The following is a 27,220-nucleotide window of genomic DNA, read 5'->3' as shown; positions in this document are numbered from 1 at the left end:
TGATCCATCACTATACCTTTTTCACCTGCTCCAACTGAAACTCTGTACTCATTAAACAATAACTTCCCTTTCTCTCATCCCTCCAGCCCCTGGCAACCACCTCTGAATGTTATTTTATAGCAAAAAGAAATGTTAACTTTTGAGCTTGGTTTACAACCAAAAACCACAATTACATGCAGGAGAGAGGGGGTGGGAAAAAGAGGTTAACTCAGAACTCAGTGTACTTAGAAGACTCTGTGAGTGTGCTGTGTGTGTGTGTGTGTCTTTAAAAGACTCTCCACCTCCCAGCCCGCCTCCTCACACTTTGCCACTGGGTTGTTCAGTCCCCAGGTTCCCTCAGTCCCCAGAAGGAGCCAACATGGACAATCTTCTTTATAGTTTTGGAAGCAGGTTTGTTGCCATGGAGTTCACATTTTGACTGGAGTTGAGAAGTATAAAGGTAACTGTTTGTTTTAGTTTCAACGATCTGGCAAAAAGATAGGCTGTTGCTCTTCTTCTGGAAAAGCCTGATTGGTAAGATTCCTTTAAGGGCTCAGCCCCAAAGAGCTTTATCCCATCCCCTCACAGACTAAAAACTAAAGCTTGCAGAGACCTCTGAAGGAAAACCTGTCCCGGGCTCTGTCACTTCACACCCATGGCTAACCCTGGAGGTGGTACTGTTTGCAACGGGAAACTTCACAATCACAAGAAACAGAGCAATGGCTTGCAAAGCAGAAACTGCACAAAGAATGGAATAGTGAAAGAAGCCCAGGTAAGAGGCACTCTCCCCTACTCTTCTCTGAATTACCTGAACATTTCAATATTTCTCTGTGAAGATATTTGGGACTGTCCTAACTTAAAGTTCATCTTATGAAGTGTTTTTATGTATTTTGACTGTTGATTCTGTTAATAGAAAGTGCTTGGCTACCAAAAAGTTTAGGTGTGGATTAAGGAGAAAATGTCTTCTGAATGCAAAAGAGGATACACACAGACACTCACACAGCTTTAGGCTCCCTAAAATACAAATGTACCTACTAGACTTTTGTCTCAAGCATTTTGCGGGGAGGGAAGAATTATGAAGGCTCCAACTCTTTGCATATGTTTTAGTCCAAGAGACCTGCTACAACTATTATGCTTCAGAAGAAAAAGAGGAAGTGAAAGTACATTTTGCTGACATTATGTGGTGGAGATGGCATTCTTCCCAGGTCCATGAGAAATGCATCTCTCTTTGAAAGGCGAGTTATTATTGGTGTTTAGTGGAGCATTGTTATAGCTCACTACTTGATTTGAGGCTACAGTATTTCTTTGAAATGTGACGTCACAGACATTCTTTTCCAAACACTTCAGAAAGCATGGCTCATTGTGACACACTGCACTCAGAAAACAGAACAGCATCTGTAAAACAAACTTGTAAGTATTTACCAACTTGGCCCTTTTTTTTTTTTTTTTTTTTTTTTTTTTTTTATTGCACCAGGATGTTTGCAGAGTATACTAGGCAGGAGGAACTCAAGGAAAGTTGTCAGTTTATTTTAAGAGAGAGCCTGGGTCTGTGAGGTCCTTATGTAAGGCAGTTCCCCACTCCCCACAGGACACCCCATGTCACTCTGCTCTGAGCAGTAGGGGGTGAGCTCATCTGCCCCAGGAGCAAGCCCAAGTAGTCAAACAGGTAGACTCCTATTGGGAAAGAGAAGTGGCACAGGGAGTCTCATGCAATCTTCCATCATTTGGTCATCCGGAGAGCAAGTATCCACCCACAGGAAAGGCAGATTGTTCTAAGATCACAGGCCAGGTGGGTCTGGCTGGGGCCAGTCCTCCACTCAGTGAATTACATTCATGTGTGCAGTTGGAAGAGGCTAAAGGAGCTCTGGAGCCTGAGTTGTGTGTAAACAGGCTGTGGTCCCCAAAAGCATTCCCCTCTTAACAAAAGGCACTATCCGATCCTGGGAAATGTCTATCTGAAACCTCAAAACTGGCCTGTCCCAGCTGAGGATCTGAAACCTGGAGCAACATGAAGAGAAGGTGCTCAACTCCTGTCAGTTGCGTGAAGGAAATTGCAGTAATATCCACCACTTATGCATCACTAAATATCAATTCAGGCCACTACTCAAGATGATCCTTGCCTCTGGAATGCCTGTAACTCACAGGCTATTCACCTACTTACCCTTTTGATCATTCTGACCCTGAGGGATCTCATCTGGGAAGAGACTCTTTCAAAACTTTTCTCCCTTTTATTTATTTTATCTTGATTTTATAATCACATTCGAGGTATGAGATTAGAAACTTAGATAGACAGTTAAAACCACTCCTAAGTAAGGATAAAGTCCAGGATTCTAAAGGTTCATTATGAAGTGCAGCTGCAAGACTGTAAATATACTTGGACACTGAGGCTTCCCTAAGAATAGTCGAAAACATGAGTGCTGCTGTTGCCTTCCTGAAGGGCTATCCAGAGCCTCTTGTCTCAGACACATTTAGGTGTCACTAAGCTACAATTGGCTTTCATTGAGAGCCTCAATTACGGCTTGAAAAATATCTTTCAGGAAAACAAACAAAAAAATCCCGGCTGAGATCATAGTGTAAAAGAGCAAATGAGAGCTTATCGTCCCCTCCATCATGGGAACAAAGTTGTCTTTACTCTCATGTTCCTTTGCCACTAGTTTTGATCCTTGGGGCCCTTTAACAAACTAGGTCTAGACCAAAAGCCTTGCCTGTGGATAGAAACAGTCTGCAAAGGCTTAGAGAATCCTAGGCTGCTGGTCTCCCAAACACTTTCTGCCTGGCCTAAGGTCCTCTGCTGCAGCATCTAAGATCCTACCAGCCCCTCCAATGATCCTCCCACCCTTTCTCTTCCCACTTATTTGCAGCCACACAGCAACACCATTATCTCTTTTATACATCAGAGGATCCTACAAGATTCTGTTGACAAAGAGTTCCCTGGCATAACAAACAATATGAAAATTACTATTAGGCAGTGCTCATGAGTCCTCTTTCCCTCTGGTCCAGCATAGGCTGCCATCCCTGCTCCAGCATGCAGGTTTGCTGCCCCAGTCTCAAAGCTGGCAAGGACCAGAGCCTTTCCATTCTAGCAACCTTCTAGAGTTCCTTTCTGGAGCTTTTATGGAGTTTGACTATTTTTCCTGTTTTTTTTTTTTTTTCTTTCAACCTCATATGTTCTGAGAAAGCACAAAAACTGGTTTTCATCACTGATTAAGTCCATTTACTTGTTTATTCCCAATATGGCCTCCTACCTTTTACTTCTAACGGAAGACTACTGTACTAGAGGATTTGTTCTCCCTCCTCATGAGCATATCCACACTACAGACAGATGGGTGCTTACCGTCTTAATCTATAAACTTATTATTTCTTGTAATTTTTATTGAATCAAAATTTTTCCTAATGAATAGGAATTTCCTATTCCTTACTTAATTCCATATAATTACTTTGCAGCTATTATCCACATAATTGCTTTTTAATTCCCAGCAATTATTTTCGACCTGGCCATAAACTTTTATTAGGAAAACCAAAACCCACAAAGGTAGACCTTATGTCTCCATTGCATTTTCCCATAAGTAGTTTCTTAAGAGGATAGGGTCTGCATTTTCTTCTCTTAAACTAAACCTGCAGGATGAAAAAAATATTTTTTTTAAAGTTTTCCTAATCATCCCTTTCCTGGAAAACAAAAACGTTTGAAGATTAGAGTTACTCTAATTCAAGGTTTATTGAATTCTTGACCTGAATGCTGGAATATTACCAGGTATAGGTAATGAGCCCTAACACGTGGTTGCTTTTTTTTTCACCAATATTTATTAAGCATCTGTTATTCTTAGGACATATAAAAATAAATAAGAAGTTTACAACTTATGTATTAGGAGAAGGCTTATATCAACATTAAAAAAATCACATCAAAGTTAAATGCTAGTGCAAGGACAAGAGCTGTCATAAAGCAGACATAACTTGAGGACAAAAGCAGATATAACTTGAGTACTAAATAGACATTAGTACTGGAAGTTGGAGAAGAGCAAAAATAATAATAAATATCAGTGTTCTGCTACATATCAGGAAGGGCTAAGCACTTTAGGTGGGCATCTCCTGTACCTTCCAAACAGCCCCATGAAGTGGTAGTACACGGTCCATTATACGGATGGGGAAAGAAAAATCACTAGGCAACTTCTGAAGAATTACAATCAGCATGGCCAGGATTTGAACCCAAATCTATGTTGCTTCAAAGCCAGTTCCTTTTTCAGTGTGTTCTAGGAAGTCACAGGTTGGTGTGGTCGGTGACAGCTTCTCAGAGCAGGGAAGACTCAAATTGAACCTTGAGACATTGTAATTGCAGATCAAATAGGGAACTTATTCCTGGGGCCAAAGAGGAAAAGACAGGAAAAGAACTCCAGAGATGAATGTAGGAGTTGTTAGTAAAGGGCATAAGAAAGGTCACAAAGCATTCCAGGAAGCTGTGAGGCACAACGGGTCATATGACTTGAGAAACTTTTCTCAATTCAGTGAGCCTTCATCGCAGACAGTGAGAGGCAGTGCTGTAGCTGAGGTGGTGCTCAGCAGATGCTGGAAGAAGAGAAAGGATTAAGCCGCATCACTATGGAAATCATTTCCAGTTTTAGAACCATTTAAGCTGAACTTCTGTTCTCCCCACCTTTCTATATCCTCTTGAAGCCTGCAATATCCTGAAGCTACTCTTCTGCTGTAGTATAAACTTATTCTAGAGAATAAGAGCCATGACTGATTAAAAGTTTAATTGCAAACAGTGGTAGCTGCCTGACAGCCGTGGTAAGTACCAGGGTCTGTGGGGCTCACCTAGGCTACCCCCTGATTGAAATAGAGGTCAATATTCTCACCAATTACTAGGAGAACTCATACACTAAAAGTTTTAGAAATTCCTTTCAACTGCTCTGAATCTTCATCCTACTCTTGTCTTTGGTATTCATTTTCTAATGCCTTGGTTTCTTGGCTCCTGTTCCCTTAAAACAATCCCCAATGGGCAAGGTTTCTGCATGAACTCCTCAAGGAATCCCCATGTTTTCATGGGCTCATCATTTTAAAAACATTCTTGTGTGTCACATGCTGCAGCCATTAAGATGAAAATATTCTCCCTCCATTTATAAATAGCTCAGAGTCTAAGTGGGAAAGAAAGACAAACAATTATAGTATTTAATGGTAAGCACTATAATAAATGCTGTGGTTATCTATTCCTGTGTAACAGCGAATCCAAAACCCAATGGCTTGAAACAGCTATTGGATTGTTCTTGATTCAGGCAGGGGCTGCTAGGGATTGCCCTTCTCTGCTCCATGTGGTGTTTGCTGCAGATCAACTTGCCTGAGCATCCAAGATGACCCCATTCACATGTCCCAGACCTTGCTACCAGCTGTTGTCCAAAGCACCTTGTGCCTACTTCACCAGGACACACTCTGCATGTGGTCTCATTATTCTGCCGTGTAGCCCAGGCTTTTTTACAGGATGACTGGCTTCTAAGAGAGCAAAAATAGAAACTATAAGACCTCTTTTATGTTCTAGGGACATTTCTGCTACATTCTGCAGACAAAGCCAGTCATAGTCCAGCTAAGATGCAAGGGGAGGAGAAACAGGTGCTGTTTTTTTCATGAGAGAAGCTGCAAAGTCACATTGAAAAAGGTTGTAAGGGATTGGAGAGATTATTGTGACCATCTTTGGAAATAGCCCACCACAATAGAAATACATGGACCTTGCATGGGAACACAGAGCAATGTGTAACTGACCTATGCTGGGAAGACAACTTTCTTCAGAGAGACATTTGAACCAAGTCTTGAAAGCAGAGTAGCCAGGCGTACAGGCATAGAAAGGCATTCCAGCAGAGGGAAAGGCTGTTAGAAGGATATAAAATTTCAGATCATTATGTCTTTGGTCAATGAAAGATGAGTTCATGGTAGGAGGTTCAGGATGCTTAATGGAGAGAACCAGGTAGGAAAAGACTGTAAAATGCCTTTGTCTTAGTTTACATTCCCCAAGAAACAGACCCAGAGATAAAGAGCTGAGTGCAAGAAATTTATTAGGGAGGTGAACCCAGGAAGCACAGAGGAAAAATAGTGAAGTGAGGCACAGAAGGGAAGGAAGCCAATACACTCATGAACCGGTTACCATTGTTGGCAACTGGGACTGAGACTTGTCGGGGACATCTGGGAGATAGTGTACAACCCATCTCAAAGCTGTCTAAATTACAAAAAAAAAAAAAAAAAAAAAAAGATAAATGTCAACCAATTCCTGTCCATCATCAGTTGAGGGAGGCTCAGCACTTGTAGACTTTCCACACATGGGCTGAGCACACTCCTATGGCAGAGAAAACCCTCAAGCTGAGCTACAGGTGCTTGCAGTAAGAAATCACCATAATGGAAGAAGGTCTGGACGCACCAAGATTGTCTTTTATAACCATTTATATGTGCAAGTGATGGAGATTTGAGAAGGGAATTAGCATGATCAGATACATTTCTCCCAAACTGTGTAAGTTTTACTTATGGTGACTTTTAGAGCATGGTTTATGAATTAACCCTGACCTAATGGGCTAATCATCATAGAAGACAGGATTAGGTTTTTAAGCAACATAAACAGAGCTTACCCACTGTGTTTGGCAAAGGAGAAAAGGGATATATCAAGGGTAAATATTATTGCCATAATTTGCTCCCTTTGCACTCAAGCAAGATGAAAAACCAGAAACCATTAACAGCTTAGCAAATTTTAACTATATAAAAAAATCTAAAACTTAATATGGCAAGAAACATCATAAAGGGTAATGCATAAAAATCAATTGGAAAGCATATCTGAAGTAAAAACTCCTTTACAGTAGCACCAGAAACATGAAGGACCTGGAAATAGATTTAAATAAAATGAAAATCAATTGGAAGGGAGTATGAAAATGCTACTGAGGGACATGAAAGGAAACTAAAAATAAGTGGAAAGGCATACAACACATGTAGAGGAAGACTCAGGATTAAAAAAATGCTTAATTCTACTTAAGTTAACCCATAAGTTTCTGTGTAAGCCCAATAAATAAATCAACATATTTTTGAGCCAGACAAATGACTTTGAAGTTTATGTGGAAAATTAATAAGCAAGAATAATTGGAAAGACTATGATAAATAATAATAATGAGGGGTGACTAGCACTACCAACTAGTGGATCATGTTGGGCACCAAAAGAATTATAATTGTTTCCTATTAGTACATGAACAGATAGATAAATATTATAGGTAATTGTTAGTCTATTAAAGTTCAATCAATTTTAAAATAATATTTACATGGGAAAAGTCTTTATAACTGTGAAATAATACCCAGGAGCCATAAAATAGGAGGTCAACAATCTGACTACAGAAAAATCAAATATTTATTTCTGCATGGCAAAAACAAAACAAAAATAACACCGTGAAATAACCAAAAGGCAAATTACAGACCAGTAAAATGTTTACAATTTGTATCATAAAATGCAATTTTCTGATACTATAAATAACTTTTAGCAATGAATATAAAAAGAGCCCACACACCAGAGAGAAAAGAATGGACAAAAGCTATGGAGAGGGAAATACAATTTGAAATACAAAAGGTAAGGAAAGGAAGAGAAAGAAGGGAAGAGAAGCCAGGAAAGCAAAGGAAAGGAATATGCTAGAATCAGTTTCCATGAGAAAAGAAAGAAAAGTCCATTTTCTCAGTTTCTGTGCACTAAGTGCAAAATCAAGTTAAAACTTAGTTTGAATAATCTAGTTATTTTGATCAGTTTAATAATACTGGTAAAGCTAATAAATCAATTGTTGGTGGGTGCTACATGCCAGGTCCTTTTAGGTAATTGGCCTCATTTAATTCTTATATCAGTAATGCAAAGTGGATATTATTAGCTACATTCATATAGATGAGGAAACTGATGCTCTGAAAACATAAATAACTCCCCCCAAGGTCACACAGCTAGAACAAAACTGGGACATAAATTCTAGACTATCCACCTTATCCTAACTTGTTACTTCAACAAAGGTCCAAGACCCCATGATATTATCTACTTTCTATAATAGGCTTAGAGACCTTTATTTAACAACTGAACATAATACCAATTGTCTAAGGTATCAATAATATATTTTTAGAAAGAAAGGTGTTTATGCTTTCACTGTGACTAAAGATATTGAAAGACATTAAGCTCCAATACCTGATGCGTATTGGCCTATACTTGAATATTTGGGAGGTAATCAAGAACATAATAATTATAATAATCTTTAACGTATCTTGAGTTCTTCAAAGTGCCAGGCATTCCCAGTGCTTTATGTTAATCATCTCACAACATTCCTATGCGGTATTATTTTTGGATCCATTTTATAGGTGAGGAAACAGAAAGCTTTAGTAACTCAACCAAGGTCGCCAACTTATAAGCGTCAAAACCAGGTATGGAAACCAAGTTTATCCAATCCTAGAACCTAAGTTCTTATCCGTTAGTCCACACTTCCCCTGTAAACACAAGATAATGTTAGGCGTGGGATTCATACCCACTTCCAGAGAGAAGGGGCCAATGGACTCAGCCTTAAAGAGCAGAGTCAGTGTAAATTAAAAGAAAGTTGAGTTGTTTTGCTTTCCTGATTTTTCATTCTTAATAAAAATTTTAGCTCATCACAAATGACACAAACTTTCACATATCTGAGCTTTCAATAGGTGATGTTATTCACTCACAGACATACCACATTAGTGAACCAGCCACCCCCATGCCTCACTTTGAACAACTCTAAGCTAAAGAAAATTGACCTCATGTGACTCTGAGTCATGCAGACTCACACTTAGCTCCAGTTGGAGCTCAAGAGATAGTCTGGCTTTCAGGAGCTTTTTTCAAGAGTACGTGGCCTCCCTGAATAGAAACTTCACTTAGTACAATATTTTCTGGCAATACTGATATCTTAGACATGATGCAGCAGATCAAGCTTGTCGACATGCGGCCTGGAGGCTGCGTTTGGCCCAGGACATCTTTGAATGCAGACCAACACAGATTCATGAATTTCTTAAAACATTATGAGATCTTTTTTTGTGATTTCTTAGCTCATCAGCTATCATTAGTGTTAGTGTATTTTATGTGCAGCTCAAGACAATTCTTCTTCCAATGTGGCCCTGGAAAGCCAAATGACTGGACACTCCTGCATTAGATGAAATATAGTTATAAATTCTTTGGGGCATTTCCCATTGAGAGGTAGAATCTAATTCTAATCCACTTGAACATGGGCTAGACCTAATGACTTACTTGACCAAAAATGTGATGGAAGGGACAATCTGGGACTCCTGAGAGTCAGTTACAAGAAACCTAGCAGCTTGAACCCAGTCCTCGTAGATCACCCGTTCTTGGAATCCATGCTTTAAGGAAGCCCAAGCAGCCCAAGAAGAAGCTCAAGGAGAGAAACCCAGTATGCTTGCTCTCTTTCTAGCTGAGATGCAGTACCAACTTCTAAACTGTGTGAGCGAGTTATCTCGGAAGTGAATCCTCCAACTCCAGGGTGTGTTTGCTCCAATTGATACTGCATGGATCATAGACAAGTTGTCCCTATTGGGCTCTGCCCAAATTAAAGATTCTTGAGCAAATAAATAATTGCTGTTTTAAGTTTGCTGGTGGCTTATTAAGCAGCAATAAAAACTGAACACATGGATATTATATTTCCTTAAAATGACTAGAAAAGTCATTGTGCAATCTCAGAACCATTTTCAGTGCTTGAATTTATATTTACATTTAAAGAGTTTGCTTTGACCATGCATTTCCTATTAATCATTGGCAAAGATGCATTTTAATAAGTTATAAATTTCTGTTTTGTTTGGCATAAGGACTGTATGCTTAAGCCCCTAACCAGAGATGAGTTTCCAGCTGTAAAAGTGAAACACAATGAATCTAAATATCACCAATGCAAAAACACACCCATTTGAAAATTGCCAAATCTGAAGTGTAATTATTAACCCTTAGGAGGTCTGTAACATATTACATTGTCTATGAAGAAAGAGTTGACTCAATAAAGTGTGTGTGTTCAGGTGTTTCATTGGCTTAATTAACATATTTTAAGTATTTTTAATATCTGCCAATTATAACTTAATTTTATCTATTTGTTAAAGCTTCCTGGAAAAATTTTCTCTCACTGTTGAGGTAAATTGATATTAACCTAATTAACTGCAAGAAATCAACTATGCTGATTTTGAAATATACTTAACGTTTTTACTAAGTATGGCTACCTTTGTCTCAGTTGGTCTGTACTAATGTAGTTTTACTAGAATTCTAAGGTATAACAATCTATAAATTTACGACAGAAAGATCTACCGCCACCATATTAGAAATCTTTTCCAGGTGATTTGGAGTTCAAATTAACTATTTTGGGGGGAAAACACTATAAGCATAGCTCAGAGAAATATTCAAAATTATCCTCCACAATCTGCTTCATCTATCTATCACAGTGCCGTCTGAATCCTGCTCTCCTGAAGAGTTTTGACACATTTAAGATCATCTGAGCACAGTGCAGTGAGATTGCAAATGCCTAAAGGAGCTAGCAGGGCCTTGTGTAGGACAGTAGGAGGTTATAAGAATGGGTTTAACTGAACAAGGCCTGGTGTTTCCATGAGAGAGAACAGGTTCCATCTTGATAGTTTTTCCAATTTTTCAAAGAAGCTGGAAATCCAAATTGAGGAAAGGAGATCTCATGATTTCTAAAGGTTGGCATCTAATTTTTAAAAATTCAAATCATGTGGATTTAAAGAAAACATGGCTAACAAACACCAATTTGTAACCTCTAAACTATAGGTAAACAGAGTGTGGGAAATAGACTAAGAAGTCCTAAGTAGAGTGCTATTTTCTCATTTTTTTAGGAAAAATGGCTCAGAGAACTTGGCTCACCTCGATTTAATTTACTTTATATTTCCAAAAAGTGATAGATGAGTCTTCTGTCTTCACTTCCTGAGTTGATATGTTAACAATTACCCCAGACTCTGCAGGTTTGAGGAACTCTTGTGACCAGCTACATACACTAGGTTTCCTTGACTAACCTAAATCTAAAATAGTAAGTCCCAAAGTGTTCATCAAAGTGTTAGAGACCTGATGATATTTATTGACCAAACCACATCTCTCACATTTCATAGGCAGTGGTGCACAAACCTTCGTTAGGTGATATATTCATAAAGTCTAGTCGCCATGATTGTTCTCTAAATCTGGTCTAACTGGACCTTCAAAAGTTGCCCAAGCAAAAGGCTGTGTGCAAGTCTTAATTATTCTCTTACCTATGAGTTATACACAGCTTTTATTTGTCTGTCTCATGGTTGTGAGTCTTTTGGAGTTCAAGAATTCCTTTGAGAAGCTGATATATACTTTCTAATGAAAATTTATATGTCCATAACCGCAAAATTTTTTACACAGAGAATGTACGTATTCCCTGACTTCCTCAGATCTCCAGATTATAAACTTTGGCTCTGAAACTTTGTATAAAAATAGGCTATTTCTGCACTTACAATCCAACTAGAAAAAACAGCAAATCAACTGTTCCAGAGAAGACAGGGTAAAGGATTCACAAATTGATCCACCAAAAAAGAGAAAATCGCACATAACACAAAGTGATTCAGGGAGCAAGCCCCATGTGTGTTAGATATTTATTTAAAAATTGGATTAGAGGGTGGGTGTGGTGGCTCTTGTCTATAATTCTAAAGCTTTGGGAGGTCAAGGAAGGAGGTTCAGTTGAGACCAGGAGTTTGAAACCAGTCTGGGAAACATGGCAAGACCCCATTTCTTTTAAAAAACAAATTAATTGGCTGGACGTGGTGGCATGCATCTGTAGCCTTTCATTTATGTTAGAAGTTTGCATCTTATTACATATATTAATATTTATTTTGCTATAAAACTATTTTTATATGCTCTTTTAAAACTTTGAAGAAACTGAACTCCCCAGAAAGATGTTTATGTGGTAGCTTTTCACACTCCTGCACCCCTTAGGATGTCCCAGAAAAATGTGAACTCCTTAAGGAGGAATGGTAGTGGAAAGACCACTAGCTTTGATATCAGATAGAACTGAGTTTGAATCTCAGTTCTGCCACTTACTAATTGGGCCATATTAGGAAGGTAACTTTATGTCTCTGATTCATTCTTAATGGGGCTATGGTGAAGAATAAATGAGACAGCATATGTAAGACTCCCAATAACTATCAGGCATACAGTAGATACTCAATAAATGATTATTATCTATTAACATTAGCCTGCAGTCACCTCTTTCTTCTCTACTACTATTATAAGACTAATCAGTACGATGCCTGGTATATAGTAGATGCTCAATAAATGACAGTCATAAACCCTTGAAATCCTTCATCCCGTGATGACTTCTCAATCTTCATTTTACTTGACCTGTCTGCAGCATTAGTGAAAGATAATCACTCTCTCGTTCTTAAAGCGCATTCTTCTCTTGACTTCCAGGGTATAACACTCTTGCTTTTCCTCTTTATCACTAGCTTTTCCTATGCATTTTCTATTCTTGGTTCCTCCTCTTCTCTTTGACCTTTAAACAATGGAATGACCCAAGGCTTAGTCTATGCCCCTCTATTCTTTTCTAACTACATATCTCTCATGAAGATCTGACCTTGTCTCATGAAGTTAAATACAGTAAGACATTCTTCTTCAAAGGTTAACTTGTTTCAGTTTCCTTGTCCTTTGTTCCCTGCTTTCAAGGCCAGACTCCCTTACTCTCTGTGTTCCCTTGCCCTGGGAAACAACCTTCCTCTCAGTGTTTACCTATAGAGCCCACATTCCACATCTGCTACTCACTCTGTAAATTACCTCCTCCAACTGCAATGGCCCCCCCACAAAACCCCCTCCACCCTCCCCACCCCTGCCAAAACTGTCTTCTTGCCAGTGTAACTGCATCCCTGCATGTCTCAGGTTAGCCAACTGGGTTCAGTTTAGATTGTGTGGTCCAACTCTAGCCAATGGAGACTGCACACAGCAGTAGGAGCGCAATGTTTTAGGGATGAATCTGCTGCTTTCCTTTGTTTGATGTGCTCTCATGGTGACCAAACTAATGAGCAGCACCCTTCTGCAGAAGTAAACTTTGCCTTACTGAGAAATCAACTATCAGAATGTCATTTCATTTGCAACTTCAAGCATTATTTCTAACACATCATGATAGATAGATTAGATAAATTATATAGATAAGTAGATATATATATAAAATAGGCATTTCCAACTGACTACTTGATTTATGTAGATATATAAATGTATATGCATAAATAGGCATTTCTGACTGCCTACTTGATCTTTCCACTTGGATAATCAAAAGTCATCTCAAACTTAATATGTACCAAACAGTGCTCCTGATGTTTCCTCCTCCCACTCTCCAAAACTGTTTCCCTTACAGTCTTTCCCATCTCAATAAATGGTAACTCTATCTTTCTTGTGGCTCAAGCCATAAACCATGGTGCCATTCATGACTTTTCTCCTTCATTCTATTCTACATTCTATATCTCAGTAAAACATGAGCCTACCTTCACAGCGCATCCAGAATCTGACCACTTCTCACCTTTCCCTCAGCAGCTCCCTGGTCTTAGCCCCCATTATCTCTCACCTAAAATATTGCAGGAGCTCCATCTCTTTTATCTGTGTTCCACTGTCTATTGCTACATAACAATGCAGCCCAACACATAGAATAAAACAATGATTTTATTATGCTAGTGGATTCTGCTGGTCAGAAATTCAGAAAAGGCACAGTGAGGACAGCTCTCCCCTGCTCCATGGTATCTAGGGCCTCTGCTAGGATGACTCAACTGGCCAGGCTGGAGAAGTTGGGCCAGGAGGGTCCGCTTTCCAGACTGCCTCCTCAGTGTCATGCCTGCCACCTGGGCTGGGAAGGCCGAAGGATGAGACAAGCCAGGACTGTGGACTGGATCAAAGCAGCCATAAACAAGCCCACCAGGTTCAAGGGGAGGGGACTAGCCTGTCTCTTAATGGGAAGAGTAGCAAATAATTCATGAGCATGTTTTAAAAACCACCATGTCCTGTTTCCACCCTCCCCTCCACCACAATCCACTAGACTTTCTCAGTACAGCAGCAAGTGCTCGTGCTGAAATAAAATCCAGAGACGTCATTCTTCTGCCCAAATCCTTCCCATGGCTACCATTTCACTCACAGCAAAAAACAAAATACTTACTATGACCATAAGGCCCCACAGCCTGGCCAGATCATCTGTGACTCATATTTTGCTACTTTCCCTGAGCTCACTCTGTCCCAGCTGCACAGCCTCCTCACTGTTCCTGGAGTCAGCCACCCATGGCGTCCTCCCACCTGCAACATTTGCATTTGCACTCCTCATTCCCCATCCTGGAACACCCTTTCCCCAGACATCCACAGGGCTCACCCTTCTCCCACTTGAAGTCTTCACTCACATAGCACCTTCTCTGTGGGACTCAGGCTCACGATGCTTTCTAAAATTGCAAACTACCCACCCCACCCCCCGCCACTTCCTAGCCCCTTTCCTACTTAATTGTTCTCTTTAGCATTTAAAAACATCTGTGCGCATGCACACACACACCCACACACAGAGTCACACATATACCTACACACATAAGCACACATGCATGCACACATTAATTTATTTCCTATCTGTTGCCTGCCTCCACTTTTAGACTGTGAGGGGTCCACCTGGGCAGGAATTCCTATCTTGTTCACTACCAAATCCCTAATACCTAGACCACAGCCTGTATGTAATAGGAACTCAATAATATTTATGGAATGAATAAAGACTACCTATTTTTACTAATCTGTTCTTTGCAAGAACTCCCATTTCACATGCCTAGATCTCTAAAAGACTAAGAAAGCTCTGCTCACATGATCCGCAGACTTCTCTGTAAACTTCAAAGTATATAATCTCTTATTAATTCATTCACAGGTTTCCTAAGCTTTGTTGGACAGCATGGCTACTATTTACTACCATCTTTTTAAAAATCACGAAATCACTAGATTACTTTGGTGACCAGGTAGCAATATGCTTCTGTATTGCTATCCAGAGGTGATATACTCCAAGCTTGGAGGTATGGAGCATGCTTTAAGCAGTGGAACTTTTTGAAGAAAATGAAAATAGAAATGAAATATTATTAACTCATCTCAATCATTCCTGCTGCATCTTAGCAGGAGATGAAATATGCATGGATTTGAGGGAAAATGACTAATCTCACAAGGTGTGTAGGGCTGTCAACAGCTTCTAATAAAATTCTGCATTCTCAGAGTCGAGTGTCCAAGAAAGTAAATGAGATCTGTTTTCCCATGAATGACCCACATATGAGATGACTTTTAAAACTTTTATTTGGCCGGGCGCGCTGGCTCAAGCCTGTAATCCCAGCACTTTGGGAGGCCGAGGCGGGCGGATCACAAGGTCAGGAGATCGAGACCATCTTGGCTAACATGGTGAAACCCCGTCTCTACTAAAAAATACAAAAAACTAGCCGGGCATGGTGGCAGGTGCCTGTAGTCCCAGCTACTCAGGAGGCTGAGGCAGGAGAATGGCGTAAACCCGGGAGGCGGCGCTTGCAGTGAGCTGAGATCTGGCCACTGCACTCCAGCCTGGGCAACATAGAGAGACTCCGAATTAAAAAAAAAAAAAAAAACTTTTATTTAACAAACTTTTACATTGCACTACATGCTAAGAACTTTACTAACTTTACTAACTTAGTTGACTCTCACAACAACCATGTGAGGTTGATACTGTTACTACTGTCATTTTTTAGATGAGTAAACTTAGTCATGCAAAAGTTAACTAAACTTGGCCTGAGATCAAACATATAGTTAGCAATACAATCTTGTCACAGGACCTGTACTTTTATCACTAGATGAAATGCCCTCTCCTCCACCTTTTTACTGTAAACATTTGCCCATTTATAGAAAACCTTATACAATTCTAAATAAATATTCGTATATCTACTACCTAGATTCTACAGTTAGCATTTTGCTATAGATTTACTACATATCTACCTATCTATCCATCAATCCATATGTTTTATGCATCTCAAACGAAGTTGTAGAATAAATACACTTCGCTTCTAAACCCTTCAGCATGCATACCATTAACTTCAATATTTTTCTATAGATTTTTTTTTCTTTTGAGGTAAAATTTACATACAATGGAATGCACAAGTCTGAAGTATATCATTCAATGAGTTTTGACCTACATTGGCTTTTGATTACTTTTTTGGAGAAAGTTTCCTAATATAGTTTTGACTGTGAAAAGATGAACTAAAACTGCTCACTTAAAATTAAAGAGTTTAATCTCTGTAGAAGAGAACTGGCTAATGTGTAAATCATCATCTAATGAAGTAAAGGAAGAGCTCATCAGAAGGCTGTCTGCTAGAGAAATTCTCTTGCTACACACTCATAATTCCACAGGGATCAGGAGCTATTTTCCTTTTCGTCTTTAGTATAATCTCTCCAGCAGGAAAGGAACTTAGTTCAGTAATCTTTACAATTCCACTCCATCCCCTGTCTTCTTGAACACATGAGGAAAGCAAATACCAGGAATTATAATAGTTTGATGATCCTTAAAATAATGTCTGCTATTGCAAATTTCTTTAGTATCAATTTCAAAATTGATATTGTGAAATTGTATTTGTCTCATGTCACAAGCAAAGGCACTCCTTTCCTATTGCCCAAAATAAGAGCCACATGTAGAAAACTTCCTTTTCTGCATGTCACAGATCACCATGTCAGAGAAAATAATTATTAGAGGTAAATAATTGCTACTATTCATAAGGACACTACTATGTGTTCACCCTTTTTTAAATATTGTCAACCCTTGCAATAGACTTTCAAATTTCACATATAAGGAACCAAGGTTTGAAGAAATCAGATGATCACCCACACAGCTGGCAGGTAGTGAAAGCAGGATCTTCTGACTCCTAATATCACGTAACCTCACCCTACAGCCCTATCACCCTAGTAACCTGCATCATTACATAAAACTTAGAAACAGGACCTCCTTTCACACTTCCTGGGCTTGAATCCCAGCTTCACAGTGGTGTGACCTTGCATAAACAGTTTAATCTCTCTGTGCCTCAGTTTTCTCACCTGGTAAATGAGGTTAATAGTAGTGCCTACCCTATTGGGTGGTGGTGAGAAATAAATAAGATAATGCATGCAAAGCCTTAGAACAGCGTAGGCACCAGAGGAAGTTCTCTACAAATGTGCACTATTACTAATATTGACCCTTGTAAGAATCTGCCTTATGTCCCTCTCTGCCCTTTCTTTGGTGAAACAGTGCCAGAATATGACAAGAGGTTGCATATTGATTGGCCTGCAGAAACCTCTTTTTAAAAGTTTTATTTGAGGTTCAGGGGTACATGTGCAGGCCTGTTATATAGGTAAACTTGTGTCACAGGGGTTTTTTGTGCTTACTATTTCATCATCCAGGGACTAAGTCTAGCACACATTAGTTACTTTTCCAGATCTTCTCCCTCCTCCCACCCTCCACCCTCCATTAGGTCCCAATGTGTGTTGTTCCTCTGTACCTGTCCATGTGTTCTAGTCATTTAGCTCCCACTTCTGAGAACATATGGTATTTGGTTTTGTCTTCCTGCATTAGTTTGCTAAGGATGATGGCCTCCACCTCCATCCCTGCTCCTGGAAAGGACACACTCTCATTCTTTTTTATGGCTTCATAGTGTTCCACAGTGTATATGTAATACATTTTCTTTATTCAACTTGTCATTGATAAGGATTTAGGTTGATTCCATGTCTTTGCTATTGTGAATAGTACTAAAATGAACATATGTGTGCATGTGTCTTTATGGTAGAACAACTTATATTCCTTTGGGCATGTACCTGGTAATGGGATTGCTGGGTTGAGTGGTAGTCCTGTTTTTAACTCTTTGAGGAATCGTTGCACTGTCATCCACAATGGTTAAACTAATTTACACTTCCACAACAGTGTATAAGTGTTCCCTTTTTTTTGCAACCTTGCCAGCATCTGTTATTTCTCAACTTTTTAGTAATAGCCGTTCTGACTGGTGTGAGATGGTATGTCATTTTGGTTTTGATTTGCATTTCTCTAATCAGTGTTATTGAGGTTTTTTCATAAGCTTTTTGGCCACATGTATGTCTTCTTTTGAGAAGTGTCTGTTCATGTCCTTGGCCTGCAGAAACATTTAACACACAGTGACAGAAATATACTTGAATAAAACACCACTACGTCTTCAAATAAAAACAAACTGAACAGTAGAGTGTAATAATATTAAGAAATTAAGGTTAGGTGTGAACAAAGTGCAGTGTTGAAACTCAGATGACCATAGCAGACCCTGCTGGTGCCATGTCCACTTCTACTCTTGGCGGTTACCATTTCCATGTGCACAGCCTCATCTCCAATGGCCAATTCCCATGCCTTTTTTCTGAGAACTTTCTGAAAAACTGTTATGTGTCAGACACTGTTCTAGGAACTGGAGCCTGTTCTTCCCTTATGGGCACCAGGCCAAAAGTGCCAGGGAATCAACACCCCTGGAAGCAGTGCTCAACATTTGACTGGTAGGAGCTGAATGATAAATACCCCAGCAGCTTCACCCTTCAAGAAAGATAATTGTTAGGTGTGTTCTACACTGTCTCCCGCAGACCCCAGTGGAAGTGAGCTCCAGCTGCCCACACTGGTAACTGCCTTAAGAGCACACCATTCGCTGGTTTCCTTCCCTTCTCTGGCTCATCTCTCCTCCTCTAACAGTGCTTCCTGGGATAACCTTCCAAATAAACAGCTTGTATTTGAATCTTTTATACAGGTTTGCTCCTGGAGAACCCAAAATTAAGACAGTTATTTTTATAAAACATGGCCAATTTTTACCCTTTTAACCTTCGGCATCAACTATAATGATCCTTATGTCTGTACATCCCTTTCACATCCAGGATCTCATTGTACCCTCAGTGGTCCGGAAAGTGATCCAATGCTGTGAAGTAGATAGAACAAATGCTACTGACCTGTTTTAGAATGAGAAAATGGGGCTCAGAAAAGTGAGAGCAAAACCACATGGATAATAGGGACAGAGCTGGATAATATTATAATGCCAGACATGCCGACTCGACATTCAGGAATGCCTCCAAGGACTGGGTGCAGCAGACACCTGTCAAACCCTTATTCAGTGCATACAACTTCCCTTCATAAGAACAGGAAGGAAGGAAAAAAATCTGAGCCTCTGTTCTTCAGTAATTTATTTCAGAACACACATACACACGCACACGCAAAAGTGCCAATTTGGTTATTAAACTGCTCAGAGGAACAGCTTTGGGAATCACTTTTACAAAAATTTTTAAAATCCATGTGATTCTAAAAGCCTCAAAGAATAATACTGATTTCTACCTAAGACTTTTATAGGTAGGCAGCAAAGTGATTTTACATGGCATATCAAATAGCAACATTTTCTACAAATCTCCCTTAAAAAATTATTTACCTTTGCCATCACGTCTTTATGTTTTATATGACGTATATTTCTCAGAATTACCTTCTTTTGAGTCTTTGACCAGCCTCAGCTCTATTCTTAAAAACCTGACATTATGAATGCTTACTTCTAGACCCAAGGGAACACGAGTCAATTCACTCCTTGTTTCCTTCGCTGAGTTTGCCCAAGGCGGTGGCATTGATAACATGGTTGGAACTCTTGGGTTCTTGCAACATTACATGTTTTTCAACCGCCTACTTTGATAATTAGTCCTAAGGAAACTTGGCTCCAGAACTTCTTACATATTAGAATAATAATGGCAGAACGGATCTCAGATCTCAGAGAACCATATTATGTGATTTTTTTAAGATCTTAGTAATACATTTCTCAATAGGACCAGAAGTTTCTGTTCACAAAGTGTGAAAGCTCAGAGGGCTGATGTCTGGTGATTCAGCCCAGTAGAATCAGACTTCAGAATTTTATAGACCTGTGATTTTTTTAAGTGAATTATATTGTACCAAAGTTTTTATTCTGCCACGATTCAAAAGATCCAATAACCCCTTATCCACTGTCACTATCGTGCATAAATTCACCCTAAAAGATATTAAGGACACGATGTCTAATTAAGAGACAGTCCCTTAAAGATGTCCACATATGTATATATTTGTAAGCATCATATACTTCTATATTACACATATATATCAAAATTTTACCATACATCAGTGAAAATTTTAGTACGTGTCTTTAAAGTGTTATAGACTAGTATTTAGGAATTATTAGACTAACCAAACAAGTAGATACAAGATAAGAATGGACTATTCTTCTCTACTGGTTTTGCATTGTGTTAAGACCGGGATCAAAGCCAACAACAGTAACTAGCTTCCACTTCCTTTAAAGCTGAATTATTTATGCTTTGTTCTCTCATGAAAGTGTGATATTCAGACCTGGAACACAGCCTTGGGACACTCATATCCTTTATTGCTGATGAAGTTATTTGGCTATTATTTTAAAATAGGAAGCAACAGAGACTCAAACAGGTGTAGTCACTTGCCCAACATCTCAATAGGATCAATCTAGGGCAAGACATGCCTGTGCCCTTTGCCTCTACACTACACTGCCTTACACATCACAAAACCAAACACAAACTCCATAGGAGCCCCTGACATTAACACTATTTGCCCACCCATGCAAATGATTTGGGGCACCTGGAGATGTCCCACAGCTGAAGTACATCTTGGGTTAGTTTGTTAGCTTATGACAGGAGGGGCTGGCCTTTTCTTTAAGAACCCATCCTTTCCCATTGGTTCATTCTTAGCAAGACAACTGAATCACGTCCCTACAGACTGAGTATAGTACTCAGAAATAAAAGTACTCCACATGGTGACCTGAGAACATGATTCAATCGTTGAATTAAACAAGTCACAGGCATCAGTTTGCTTTTGATAAGTGTAATGTCAATCTTAATATTCTGGTCAGATGACTTATGCTTTTCACCCATTCATTCCCTTTGACTCAGGAGCTATGATGGCTAAAACATGCCTGGTTATACAAAGCTGGTTGATTCAGGAGTATAGGTAGTCAAGATTAGCCTTGCTCTGGGAGAGGTTATTTTTTCCTATATTATGTGGCACTTGATGAAAATAATTAATCAGATAATTATATTATGATCATGGATATTATTAGACTTTTTGGAAGCAAATGAATAAATTGTTGTGGTGTCATTTTCTTAGCGAATTAGTTGTTTGGAGACAATATACTAATTTTTCATGGAAGCAAAAGGCTTTCATGGAAAGTGAAATAACATGTGCTGCTTTCAGTGCAAACAAAAGATTTCAGCCAGGGAATTTGTGTATTTCAACTAAGTGTAATCTGTAAGGATACATTCTATCTTCAAAGGAAACCAAAAGATGAACCAGGTTATATGGGGTGACAGGCAGGGAAGCAAACAGAATAGGTATGTGCAACCACACAGCAATTCCTAATAAACACACAGAGAAGAGAACAGCCACTGAATCCTTGGCAAGTTTCTCTCTTTCTAAGTCAGAGAGCTTTCTGCTTCTACATGTGGCTGAATAGCAGTCCCTGTTTGGTCTAGCATCAGGGGACAGGAAGTTTTGGGTGGGACCTAGGTATAGCAGCTCAGCAAAGAGGTGCAAGAAGAAATTGGTTTGTTTTGATTCAAAAAGAAAAACCGTGGTTTGTAATCCAAGTTCAGTCCACTGAACTCAGCCAAATGACTGTCAACCACATTGCATGTGCCTCCAGGAGCCCCACCCTTATAATAACTCATCCATGAGTCACTGGCTGCCCCTACCGTGAAGAAATGCCACAGGGCACACCACACTATGATGTCAAAACACATACCTGTTGTTGGTTCATTCCTGTGCAATTTAGGAGACTATCCTTTCGAATTTTGGTCAGAGACTTGAAATTCCAGAACCAACTGAGTAAGTTGGCCTCAACAAATTTTCTTCCACCATGAATATAAAAGAGATTTTTAAATGACTAACCACAAATCACTGTGAATCACTGAATATGGGAGCTCCCTGGAGATCTGTTTACCACATCATCTTCCAGTGTTACTTTCAAGAACCATGCCTGATCAGGTTACCATTTGTTTAAACTCATCAGTAGCTTTCCATGTTAAGATCAAAGCTGTAATCCTTATCGCAATTTACCAGCCCTGCATCACCTCCCCAGCCTATTCATTCTTATATTTGTTCCTTCATTCATTAAATATTTATTGGACCCTTGTTACATGTCAGACACTGTTCTAGGAACTGGGGTGCTACTAGCAATGGACTAAGTGAATGGGGGTCCTCCTCCTGGAATTGACATTCAGCCATGCCTGCCCCTCACTATCCATGAGCTACCCTACCCCACACCCTCCTTGCCATTCCTCAAGCGCTTCCTTCTGCCTGGAAGACTTTTTATTCCTGGTAAACTCCTGCTGATTCTTCAGATTTTATTTGAAACTTCATTTTCTTTGGGAAGCACCTTCTCTTTTTCTGAACTAGGTCAGATCCCATCCTATAAGCACTGTACAGCACTCTCGATTACTTATAATTTCCCTTTTTCTAAGTATTGTTCATCTGTATTTCCTTCCAGACCAAGGGTTGGCAGTTTTTTTCTGTAAAGAGATAGATAGTAAATATTTTCAACTCTGTAAGCCATTCAGTCTCTGTTACAACTACTCAACTCTGCCACTGTAGCAGAAATGCAGCCATAGACAATATATAAACAAATGGATATAGCTGTGTTTCAATAAAACTTTATTACAAAATTAGGCTGTGGACCATAATTTGCCAATTTCTAAACAATAGAAATTCCTATGATGATGGAAATGCTCTATAAATGTCCCGTCCAGTAAGGTAACCACCAACTACATGACAATATTGAGCACTTGAAATGTGGCTAGTGCAATTGAAGATCTAAATCTCTAAGTTTATTTAATTTTAACTATTGAAGTTTAAATGTAACTAGAAACATATGGCTAGCAACAATTGTATTGAACAGCACAGATCTAAACTGTGAGAGCGGGGCCTCTGTCCCTCTTGCTCACACCATTTCACCTGAACCTAGCACACTAGCTGGCACAGAGTAGGTTCTCAATATATAATTCTGGAATGAATGAATGAACAGATGTATAAATATGTATAAATCAACTGCTATGGCACTTGATTAGACTTCTTGGTCTCTAGTCTTAAAAGGTTCTATTTTTGTTCTGTTTTGCACATTGTTCCTTCCCACTAGCCCATGACCTCCATGAGGGTGGGTGCTGTAAGACACTACCCAAGTGATCTTTCCCATGCCCAACACAGGTACATGCACATGGAAGTCAGCCTTTGCACAGTGTTTGCAGCTACTAGTATTCACCTGATAAGGGAAAAGACTAAGTCCCATGGCTACTCTATTTCTGAAATATGTTCCAGTTTGTCATGTCTCAAAGATCGAACTTTTGTTTTTCCTTCGGGCTTCAACCCTGGTATGTGGATTTGAGAGGATCAACTTAGTCCTGTCTTTTCCTGCTTTATAACCTTAGGCAAGTTGCTTAATGTCCTTGTGTCTCTCTTATTAAGTGAAGATAATTCTAATTCCATTACAGTGATCCACCACCTACTTCTTTGGAATAGCATGTAAGTAAATAAGAGCATGTCCATAAAAGCTTTAGAGCACCTTAGAGATAAGCATTGTTCTCACATGGCATATTATAACAGGTCAAGAAGGTGGTAGTTATTCTCAGAGATATCAAACCAATAGTGCATTGTTTTCTCTGACTTATCAGAATAACTTAATAAAAGCTCTGTGTTCCTCAAGTGAGCCAGCCAGTTATGAATAAGATCAGAATAATACAGTCATTGCAGGATGGTGAAGGATAGCCACTTAGCTCTAAAGCTGAAGTAAGTCCAATTGACTTAGAGCCTCCAACCTAGCTGTCATTCCAAGTGGGGTCCAGTTTGCCAATATTTCTGCCCTGCATTTCTTCTGCAGTTCTGATAGGGGAACATCCCAATGAAAGTACACCTTTCTTTCACAACTACCTGAAAGACAAAATCTGGCTTACCCTGCTATCAAAGGCTTTCCATTATTCAATTCCAGTGGACTCTCTACAGCTTATCACCAAATATATAACATTCAAGGTCCAGCCAGAGGCCCATGCAAGGCGGTGTTCCCTCATTTCCATCCACCAATGGGTGCCCACACTGGTCCTCGTATCCTGGAAAGTCTTTACCGTCTCTCTCAACTTTCCCAGTCTTGGCTCTCCCTCATTCACTCATTTCTACAGCAGATATTCACTCAACACTCTGCTTGGGACTCACCTTAGACCCGTTCATGCAATCCTGCCTTTCGTGGGAATCTTTCATCCTTCACTCACCACTCTGGTTGCACCTTGCTGAAGCTTTGGCCCTCTTTAGATCCTCCCTGACTTGTTGGCTGACTTGTCAGGTGGTGAATGGGAAACTCAAGATGATGGGAAATTAAATTAACCTCTTATGAACTGACCTGATTAATAAATAGAAAGAAAAGGCTGGAGTAGCTAATATAGGAAAACTTGACCCCTCAAAGTTTCCATATTTGTAACTTATCACTCTCTTTGACTTCTGGGGTAAGTGAAGCCTAACACTTACAAAAACATGCTCAATCAATCGAGAACTAAGACTTGAGTCTTCTACAGAGTTAATTTTATACTTAAACTTCCTCAGACCTTGATTTGAATTTTGATCAGACCAGAGGTTTCCTAATACAGACATTTCCTTCAGGAGGTAACTCAGTTCTCAGACTTCTACCAAACCCTTCTAAGCAAAGGTTAGAAATGAAAGAATTTAACAATATTCCTATAGTATGTATGTAGTATGTATGTATTAAGGTAACACTAGGTGTCATAATACATAAGCCACCAAATCCCAATGGCATAACCCAAGAGAAATTTATTTCTATTCATAATAAATCTAATTGGTAGTGATAAGAAGTAGGGTTGGGAGGTGGTAAGGACTCTGTTCCTCACATTTCTTCAGAAAACTAGGCTAACAAATGTTCTGGAATCTTTAGTGTGTAGCTTCCAAGGTCATCTTGGCCATCAACAATCAGATGGCAACAGGGAAGAGAGACTTTTATGAGTTAGGCATGGTAGTAACACACTTTGCTTCTACTCACTTCACATTGATCAGAACTCAGTCATATGGCCACATTTATATTCAAGGGATGTCAGAAATGTAGCCTAGCTGTGAGGAGGAGAGGTAAATGGGTTTGATGAATAGCCAGTCTTTGTCACACCAGACAATAGTGTTGAAATATTTTAAAGATAATAAGATATAATGGAAGCTATTATTTTTGCAAGTGATCTTTTATTTTCTGTTCTTTCATTAATGAACAGAAAATATTTATTAAGTGACTTGCCTATTAAAAATTTTTTTAAATATTATCGTAATACAAGGTAGTAAGTGTAGTGATGGTGTTATGCAGTGAGAACATCCAGCCTGGATCTTTTTAGGAAGTGAAGCCAGAGCTGTGTCTTAAGGCAGGCAAAGAGTGTCTGTATGTGAGGTGGAGATGAGGGAGAGGTGAAAGGTGAGAACAGTTAGGAAGAAAGAGAAGAAACCGAAGAAATTACTGAAAAGTGACAGTATGAAAAAAGGGTAGGAAAGAATAAAAAGCAGGGTGTGAAGTGCAAGCCATTTGATACTGCATAGGCAACAAATGGAAGGTGGAATATCAGAGATCAGGCAGATTATTGTCTTCTGTGCTAAATAACTAAGCTCTATACTGAAAACCAACACTTCCCAAAGAGAGTTTTTGTCATGACGTAGGTAGATTCGTATGAAAGGTTAAAAAAATGTATTTGATACATGTGCTGAGTTTCCCAAGTTAAATGGTTTTTCACTTCAGTATTGCTCACAGCACTTAATAAGTTGATTCAATCAGCAAATATTTATCCCACATCATGTTTGAGGCCATGTGCAGACACTGGGGACACAGTGAGGAATAAGAAAGATATTTCCACTGACTGCTACATCCTAGCTTTTGATATGAAAATCCCCAGCATAGGACAAAGGTACATATTTTTTTTTTTCCACAACTCTTTTTGTTGATGGCCATCTCTAGGGAGAACTTTGAAACTGCTGTTATGAATAAATTCAAAAGAAATGGAGATGTAATGACTGGCAAAGAATTTAGAATAGTCCTTCTAAAGCAGTTCAGTGAAACACAAGAATAAACAGATAAAAAATGGAATGAAATTTAGAAAACATACTCAAACAAAATGAGAAATTAAAAAACAGCAGGGGGACATTAAAATAAAGAAATTCTAGAAGTGAAGAACACCACAACTATACTGAAAACTTCAAGAGAAAGCTTCAACAACAAGTTGAATGAAGCAAAAGAAAGAATCAGTGAGCTTGAATTGAAAACATTTGAAATTTTCCAGTTAGAGGAGAAAAGATAATTAAAAATAATAAAGACCACAAGAATTACAGGACACCATCACGGGGTCTAACTTTTGCATGATAAGGGTTCGAGGAAGAAAGGAAAGGAAAAAAGCCAGAAATTATATTTGCAGAGAGTGGCTGAAAACATCTAGATCTGGGGAAAGATGCCAACAGATATAAGAAGTGCAGAGACCTTCAATAAAATTTAACCCAATGAGAAACTTTACCATCACACATAAAATTAAACTACCCCAAATCAAGAACTAAATAGTGTATCATTTGTCTTAGCTGTACATGTAAATACATACTTTTTGTTATTCACTGAAAAAATGCTGTTATAAATGATGGTTTGATGTAGAGCTTGAGAAAGAGTTGTCTAGCACCTGCAGAGTTGAGGATTTGAAATCAAATAAAGAGACCACCCAGGAGGTGATTGCAGTGGTCCAGGATGTTCTCAATTCTATCTTGGGGATCTTTCTCTCTATTCATTGCTACTATGCCTATCCTTCCACTCCTCAACCGTCAAGACTTTGATCAATGATTCCCTCATTTGTGAAACCTCCACTGCCTTTTCCAGCCAGTGTTAGCTTCATCTTCCTCCCAGTTCTCACAGCTGTTCCCTGAACATCTCTCTATGTACCATTTGTCAGCTTTCAGTCTCCCTGTGGACATTTCCTGTCTTCTGGCAGAACAATTGGTAACATGGGCACTCAATGAAACTTGGTTTAGTGTTGAACTGGTAAGAAAATAATGACAATAACAAAATATTACAAATAGATTTGGTGCTGGAGTTTTGATGCTGTCGAAAAAGTCAATTTTACTACAAGTTGTCCTAAATATTAGTAGATTTCAGTGGCCTGAACAACTTGAGTTGACTGAGCAACTAGATTTCTTCTACTCCA

General features: G+C 39.2%; 1 protein-coding gene across 1 annotated transcript in view; it reads left to right on the top strand.

The window, feature by feature from the left end:
* Positions 1-345: 345 nt before the first annotated feature.
* The window catches only part of SPTLC3 (serine palmitoyltransferase long chain base subunit 3), a 164,599-nt gene continuing 137,724 nt past the window's right edge, over positions 346-27,220 (top strand). The window contains exon 1 of the mRNA XM_023217963.1: positions 346-751. Within this exon, the coding sequence (XP_023073731.1) occupies positions 635-751 (117 nt within the window). The 5' untranslated portion in view covers positions 346-634. The remainder of the gene's footprint in view (positions 752-27,220) is intronic.

This window comes from Piliocolobus tephrosceles, chromosome 20 (assembly GCF_002776525.5).
Source record: "Piliocolobus tephrosceles isolate RC106 chromosome 20, ASM277652v3, whole genome shotgun sequence".
Lineage (NCBI taxonomy): Eukaryota > Metazoa > Chordata > Mammalia > Primates > Cercopithecidae > Piliocolobus > Piliocolobus tephrosceles.
This window is presented reverse-complemented; position numbering and strand designations above follow the sequence as displayed.